Source organism: Asparagus officinalis, unplaced genomic scaffold (assembly GCF_001876935.1).
Source record: "Asparagus officinalis unplaced genomic scaffold, Aspof.V1 AsparagusV1_Un153, whole genome shotgun sequence".
Taxonomy (NCBI): Eukaryota; Viridiplantae; Streptophyta; class Magnoliopsida; order Asparagales; family Asparagaceae; genus Asparagus; species Asparagus officinalis.
This window is the reverse complement of record NW_017972419.1, coordinates 20,466-28,703: the sequence shown is the minus strand read 5'-3', so window position 1 is coordinate 28,703 and position 8,238 is coordinate 20,466. Positions and strand designations below refer to the sequence as shown.

The 8,238-nt window shown below is 35.6% G+C and overlaps 2 protein-coding genes across 2 annotated transcripts; one reads left to right on the top strand and one right to left on the bottom strand.

Moving 5' to 3' along the window:
• Positions 1-2,082: 2,082 nt before the first annotated feature.
• On the bottom strand, positions 2,083-3,615 carry LOC109827342 (protein ALP1-like). The gene has a single exon (XM_020394332.1). The coding sequence runs from the start codon at positions 3,425-3,427 to the stop codon at positions 2,084-2,086; it is 1,344 nt and encodes a 447-aa protein (XP_020249921.1). The 5' UTR covers positions 3,428-3,615; the 3' UTR covers position 2,083.
• Positions 3,616-4,618: 1,003 nt separating this feature from the next.
• LOC109827343 lies at positions 4,619-5,032 on the top strand. Its single transcript, XM_020394333.1, has one exon. The coding sequence runs from the start codon at positions 4,619-4,621 to the stop codon at positions 5,030-5,032; it is 414 nt and encodes a 137-aa protein (XP_020249922.1).
• Positions 5,033-8,238: the final 3,206 nt, after the last annotated feature.

Sequence of the window (8,238 nt, the reverse complement as noted above, 5' to 3'; positions counted from 1 at the left end):
ACAGACGGCTGAGTTGGTCATTGTTTAACAAGTGTTGGCTGGCAATTGGAGGGCATATCACTTCAGCACAAAATAGGACGGTGGCAAAGTGCAGGCAAGCGGCTGAGATGGCCATCGCTTGACAGGTGTCGACTAGCGACTGGAGGGTAGATCACTTCGGTATTAAATGTGAGGTGATCAACGGCGGGACAGTGGCCCGCGTAGTCCGATGAGTCATGAAGACTATCGGGGCTAGAGGAATGATGGCGCTTAGCATGCATTAAATGCGATATGGACATGTTGCCAGTGTGGATAGCTTCGTTGAGAAGCAACATCTTTCGAGGCGGTCATATACCTTGTATAGGAGATTATATACCTTATTAAGATGGAGAATATGTTGGAATACTTATATTATTCCATACTATATTTGTACAATGTAACTTGTATATATTCATGGCTAATTAAGAAATACAATTAAGTTTTATTGCCCAATAATTCTTCCTCAATTATCACCTCCATCAAAGGCCCGCTTCCCTTTCCCGAAAAAGTTGTTGTTCTTAAGGGCCTGTTTGTTTGCACGGAAGTAATTGTGAAGTAGCTGAAGTAAAAGAAGTAGAGGCTACTTCTGCTACTTCCAAGCAAAAAAGTGTGTTTGGTTCTCTGAAAAACTTACTTCTAATACTTTCCTAAATACTTATGTGGCGCCTACGTGTCATCCTTACTTCCAAAATATTTTTCCAATACTCAATACTCAGAAGTAGCTCGGCTCGGAAGTAGTAGAAATGCATATTAATTATGACATAAATAATTTTTTTATTAATATTTTCCTTATTAGTTACTTCTAACAACTTTTCATTGATAAAATTACTTCCTAATAATATTTCCAAATGTTATCCAAACAAAAAAAGTAAATGAAGAGGAAGAAGTTCTACTTCCATTACTTCTAAAAATATATGAAACAAAAAAAAAATATTATTTCCACTACTTTCTACTTCATAGCTTTGAAAGTTACTTCTATAACCTACTTCTTACTTCTAATACTTCCATTATCCAAACGGACCCTAAAAGCCACACCAAAATTAACAATTAACACGTAAAAGTTAACAATAAACATATTAAAGTTTTACAATTAATATTTAGTTAACTAATATTAAAGTGTGGATAGCTTTTAAGATCTAGGGGTTTATTTTTTTGGGATGTTGTTTTCGATTTTTGACTTGGGGGTGGAGACTTTGCCTTTAAGATCTAGGGGTTAGGGGTAATTTTCCCTAAAAAGTTTAAGGGCCCGTTTGGATTCGTAGGGGGTGAAGGGAAGTTAAGGGAAACTAAGTGAAGGGAAGGGAATGGAAAGGAAGGGAATGGAAGAGAATTCCCTTCCCCTTGGTTACACCCGAATTTGGGGGGTAACAATTTTTATACTATTAGGGGGTGAACCAAGGTGAATGGAGATGAATTAACTTCACAATTTGGGGGGTAACAATTTTTATACTATTAGGGGGTGAACCAAGGTGAATGGAGATGAATTAACTTCACCTCCTAAGTGTTCCCAAACAAGATGAATGGAGGTGAATGGTTCCCCTAACTTCCCTTCACCCAAATAGGGTTGGGAACACGCCTAACTTCCCCCTCTTTCCCCTCAATCCAAACAAGCCCTAAGAAGTGAAATAGGGTTGGGAACACGCCTAAGGGCATCTCCAACTCTTTGCCTCAAAATGGTGCAAATTTTGCACCAAAATGGTGCAAAAGTCACATCTAACAGTAATTCATCTCCAACCCATTGCACCATTTTTTACACCAAAAAAGAATATTCTCAGTATCTTTCTTTTTATCTACTTTTATATGATTATTTTTTATCCCCTATATTTTTAACTATTTCAACAATTAACCCCACAAATTAACCTCACATATCAAATTTTATTTTTTCACATATTTTCCAAACAAAATGATTTATTATTTAAAAAATTAAACTAATAAAACAATAAAATATTATATACCTATTATTAGTATTGCCAAAATATTACATTCAAGAACACAACAGAAAATAAAATGTAAGAACATAATTAAACATTAACAACAACGTAAAAATTACAAATTTAGTATGCTCTTAACTATCTGAATTAGTGTATTCCTCCCATAGATGATCTATCAATGCATTACGAAGCGCAATATGGGCATCTTTATCCTTGATTTTTCCGTAACGTGCAATAAATTGAGTAAATCTTGTAGTTTCATCTGCTACCATATCAACTTCTGGTGTTGGTGCTTCCCTCACTTCTTGAATTGGTGCATAAAGATCACGTTCATCCTCGATTATCATATTGTGCATAATAATGCATGCAGTCATTATGTCATGTAATACATGTTTTTTCCAAAAACGTGCTGATCCTGCCACGATTGCAAATCGTGATTGGAGAACTCCGAACGCACGTTCTACATCTTTTCTACATGCTTCCTGTTTCATGGCAAAATATTTTTTCTTCCTACCTTGTGGCTGTTGGATTGTTTGTACAATAGTAGCCCATTTCGGATATATACCATCAGCTAAATAATAACCCATATTATACTCTTTTCCTTGAATAACATAGTGAGCGGGAGGAGCAATACCTTGAGCTAGGTTAGAGAAAAGATTAGATGACTCCAGCACATTGATATCATTATTGGTGCCTGGCATACCAAAATATGCGTGCCATATCCAAAGATCATAATCTGCCACAGCTTCGAGGATAATAGTTGGTGACCCACTACGTCCTGTGTATTGCCCAGACCATGCTGTTGGACAATTTTTCCATTTCCAATGCATACAATCAAGACTTCCTAACATTCCTGGAAAACCACGTTTTTTTCCAATATAGAGTAGCCTAGCAATATCGTTAGCGTTAGGTGTTCGTAGATACCGCTCTGCGAATATTTCCACCATAGCACGACAAAATTTTGTCATACTTTCAATTGCTGTTGACTCACCTGTTTTAACGTATTCGTCCGTAGCATCAGCTGGTAGACCGTATGCCAACATGCGAAAAACAGCTGTTACTTTCTGTAACTGTGATAATCCCATTCTACCAAGTCCATCACTTCGTTGTTGGAAGTAATAGTCATGATCTTTCACTGCATCAACAATACGAAGGAACAAACTTCTTGACATCCGATATCGACGACGAAACATATCTTCTCCAAAACGTGGATTATCGGCAAAGTAATCTATGACCAAATTCTGATGCGCATTTTCTCGATCGCGGTTGATCACTGCATGACCGGGAATCGAGCCACCATGGATCGGTTGGTAGTTGTGTTGACGTAAATTGTTAACGAGGATCATGTTGTTGTTGATGTACTCACAAATTACTTCTTCGGTTTCATCAATCTCTGCAATGATATTGGACAGAAAATTATCATCATCCGAAGATGAAGATGATGATAAGTATGATGGACCTCCAACATCGAAATTCATTTTTGAAGTAAGAAAAGAATGACTGAAGTATGCAGAAATGGAGAATAATAATTTTAACACAACAACGAGTAATTGTGTGGATGTACCTAATCTAGTATGCTATTTATAAAACTTTGCTTAGCTGTATACATTGAACAATGTGTAAAGTTGAGCTGATTTTAGGAAATGCTTTCCAGCTGTTATCAATTTGTCACAAAATTCAAATTTGCTTTTAGCTGTTCACGTTGGACAATGTGTAAAGCTGACCTGATTCTAAAAATTGATTCCCACTCGTACAAAGCTTTCACACAATTCAAGGAGAGCTGAGCTGTGTATACGTTGGACAATGTGTAAAGCTGACAGATTTCAAAAATTGATTCCCACTCGTACAAAGCTGTCACACAATTCAAGGAGAGCTGAGCTGTGTATACGTTGGACAATGTGTAAAGCTGACCTGATTTCAAAAATTGATTCCCACCGACAACGTTGGATAATGTGTAAAGCTGATCAGTTTGTACAAAATGATTCAATTTCAAATGTTGACCACCGACAAATTCAAACCAACCGCAAATTCAAATTCAAATTCAAATTCAAATTCAAACAAAAAAAAAACAAATTTGGATTGGCTATAAATAACATTCATGAGTTCTACTTCAAACCACCCAATTCGAAGTATTTCTGATCTCCAAACCAACCACTTTTTACAAAAAAAATGTCTGTTCGATCAACTGGGTACACAGTTACTGAAGATGTGCTCCTTTGTCAAGTATTCTTGGATATTTCTCAAGACCCTATTATCGGTAGAAACCAGTCTCGAGATGCATTTTGGTCTCGTGTGAAGGACAAATACAATGAACTTCGAGATCAACATTTTGAGATGCGTACGAGCCGATCAATTCGTTCTCGAATGGAAATTATAAGTAATGAAGTAAGGAAATCCGATCAATTCGTTCTCGAATGGAAATTATAAGTAATGAAGTAAGGAAATTGAATGCGTGCTTGAGACAAGTAGAGAATCTGAATCCAAGTGGTGCTTCAGATGAAGATATTGTAAGTATTCTATTAATTATCGTTTGAATTTTATTATTATTGTTGAAATACATAACTTGATGTTCACTATAATTTACAGTTAGTTCGAGCAAAGATGTTATTTATGCAAGAAGAAATACATAACTTGATGTTCACTATAATTTACAGTTAGTTCGAGCAAAGATGTTATTTATGCAAGAACTGAAGTACAAAAAAGGTTTCAAATTTGATCATGTCTGGAATATGGTTAAAAATTTCGAAAAATTCAAAGATGATGTCCCCACAGCAAGACAAGTTGGTCGAAGACAATCCCAAAGTGTGAACTTCGACTCGTCACAATCAGATAATCCCACTCCGGAATCTCCTATATCAACATCTCCTAGACTATCATCATTTACTCCATCTGAACGACCTATTGGGGTAAAAAAAGCTAAATTGAAAAGGAAAAATGATGATCATGAGTCAAGTGTAGTGGACTCCATCGAGACCTCCAACAATCGACTTATAGACAGGTTAGACAAGGCGAGCTTGGACAGGCAAGAAGCATTTGATATCGAACGAGAAAAGATAGCCATGAAAAAAGATAGAGATGAATAGAAAATTATAATGAAAGATTTGAATTCCATTGCTGATCCAAACGTATGTGAGTACGTTCGAGCTCAACAGATTAAAATAATACAAAAAAGAAATCAACAAGAACAAGGGTCTGCTTCTAATTTTGGGAATTATTTTAATGATATTGGACACTCTGGCCCCGATCTACCAGATTATTGAGAGTTGCTTGTCCATCTTAAGTAACGTCACCATGTTTAGTTTGTATTTTATGTTTTATTTTAATGAAGTTTTATATTATGTGTGTCAGTTTTTATATGTTATGTATTTCAGATATGTAATTTATATTTGAATTATGTATTATGATTGCTCTTTAATGAAGTTTTATATTATGTATGTCTAGATTTTAATATTATAATTAATAATAATGTCTGTTAAATTTTAGCATTTTTTTATTTTAAAAAAAAATAATTTATTTTGTCCACATTATACAATTGGGGTGAAATTATAAAATTTAAATATTATTGGGGTTGTTTTATATATTTAATGAAACAATTGGGGACAAATTGTAAATATATAAAAGTATGAGGTTTTAAAAAAAAATTGAAAAAAAAAATAAAAAAAAACAGTAATGGGGGATGAACAGTGCGACGCCAAATATAGCGTCGCGCTGTTCATCCCCGTCAAAATGCGGCAACAAATGCCGCTCGATTGGAGCTCCCACGCAGCGGCATTTTCACTTTTCGCCTCAAAATGCCGCTGCGTTGGAGTTGGAGCTCCCACGCAGCGGCATTTTCACTTTTCGCCTCAAAATGCCGCTGCGTTGGAGATGGTCTAACTTCCCCCTCTTTCCAAGCCGTCACCGAAAATTTTCATCAGAGCAAGGAGAAGGAGGTGTGTGATTATTTGTATTATTTTTGTCCTTTTACTCTTCGTTTTGTTATTTTTTAAACTATGTTGATGTCCTTTACAACAAGTTCACGATATTTCTTCTTTTTGCTGCAACTCTGCGTTAATTGTCAGATCTGAAAAGTTATACCCTTTTTTCCTCATTAGATCTGCTTTTAAAAAAAAAAAAAAAATTCCTAAATCACCATTTATGAATATGATTTTCTTGGTTTTGTTTGATCGTGTATGAAAATTTAATTTGTTTTTCCTCAAAAATAATGTTAAATGACTTTATTAAAACTAAAGAGATATTGTGGATTTTTATTTTCTAGAGATGTTGTAGGCTAAATCCAGTTTTTTTCTTTCTTCTGCTACTTCTAAATCAAGTTAATTGTTGGGTTTGAATTTTCGATTGCGTACACTATGGTGACCAAATTATACCCTTTACAAGGTTTTTTCCTCTTTTTTTAGTTTGAAATAAACACTGGAAAATAAGAAATCTATTTATATATCAACTACTTTCTTCTCTTTTCAAATTGGTGGTGGAAAGTACGTAATATTCTCCATATTTTTTTTACTCCATATTTTTTTTTACAAAACAAACACAAGAAACAAATTTCCATGAAATGTGAATGAAACACTAAAAGTGAAGGCATGTTGGACTCGGAAAATGATGGAAAGCGGCCAAACAACCCTTTAGTTTTAACAACCCCTTAGTTTTAGCTAATTATTATCTTGTGTTTAATCAAATAGTATGGAGCTGCTAAGATTGATGCAGTTTGTAGAGATAATATTGTTCTTAGTCATATTAGACATGAATAACAAATTCTATTAATATTAGTAAAATGTTGATACTTTTCTTTTCCTAACGTTAGGAGTTAGTTTTTGACAATTTTCTTTCCTCAATTTAGTAACAATATGATCTTAGATTTAGAAAAGTCCTTTTCAGTTTAAACAGGACATGTATTTTTAGTTTTAAGACTGACTTTTTATTTACAGCAGTCATCTAACCCAAACAAACTATTTTTTCTTATCAACATACGTATTCTAAGGATGCTACCTTTCCTCATTAGGATGTGTTATTATATGTGTGGTCATTCTGCATCATGTTTTAATTCACTACTGATTACATTCTCTGCCCTTAATATTACTTTTTCTAATTTACTTTCTATATTATCTATTTCAGGAATATTATAAATGGGCTCACTCGATGGCCTTCCCATTGCTCTCTTGCAACTTATCGCTGAAAAGATGGTTGATCATGCAGACGTTCTCCAGTTTGGTGCTGTTTGTAAAATATTCCGCTCTATCGTGACAGATGATCTCCATCTACTTCCACCAAAATTACCATTGTGCCTTTGTGACAGATAATCTCCATCTACTTCCACCAAAACCTCAACTTCTTTTCTATTTCTGATGGAAAAAACCATGGGGAGTTTCTTGTTCCAGAGATGAAAAACAAGTGGGTTGCTGGATCCTCTCACGGTTGGTTGTGCGCGTTGGATATCCAAGGCCGTGACATTCACCTATTGAATCCATTAACAAGGGCCCAAATCCCTCTCCCATCTCTTGATGCTTTCCAACATCCTAATGGCAGTTTCGACGGCTAGTGTGATGATTTCGGGTTTGTAGAGAAGGCTATTATACTGTCAGATCCTTCAAATATGAGGAGAAATTCGGACAATGAGGATGATTGCACATTAGTCATGGCATTGATCTCCAATTTCAGCGTGCTATCATTTTGTAGGGTTGGAGACGACAAGTGGACTAATGTAGAGCATTGTCTGAATCACCTCCAAGATGTCATCCGTTACAATGGTCAGATTTATGCTGTTGATTATGAGGGGATCACTGTTATTTATGATTTTACAGGTGATAAGAAGATGAGACAAATTGCAAATGCACCAAAAGCACGGGGTGACGAACACAGATATCTTGTCGAGTCCACACAAGGAGACTTGCTACAAGTTGTAAGACTGTTTGATTACGGACGTGAAGGTATTTGTAGATCAAATGATTTTAAGGTCTACAAGCTTGAGGCCGTTGATGAGCCGGTGGAGCCTGTGGAAGGCCGTCCGTACTACCGAATCCTCAACAAGAGAGTCATAATTAGAGATAAATTTAAGTTTAAATGGGTTGAGATGGAGAGCTTAGGCGATCAAGCTATGTTCAAAGGTAAGAACTATTCACTTTGCATGCGAGCTACAGAGTACAAAGGATGCAATCCAAATTGCATATATTTTACGGAGCATGGATTGCTGGGGCAAAATACATCGCACGGGGATTTACGGATGAGATCGATGAAGACTCTGTTTGTGATATGGGCATACATGACCTGGGAGATAAAAAGTCTTAAAGGTTTA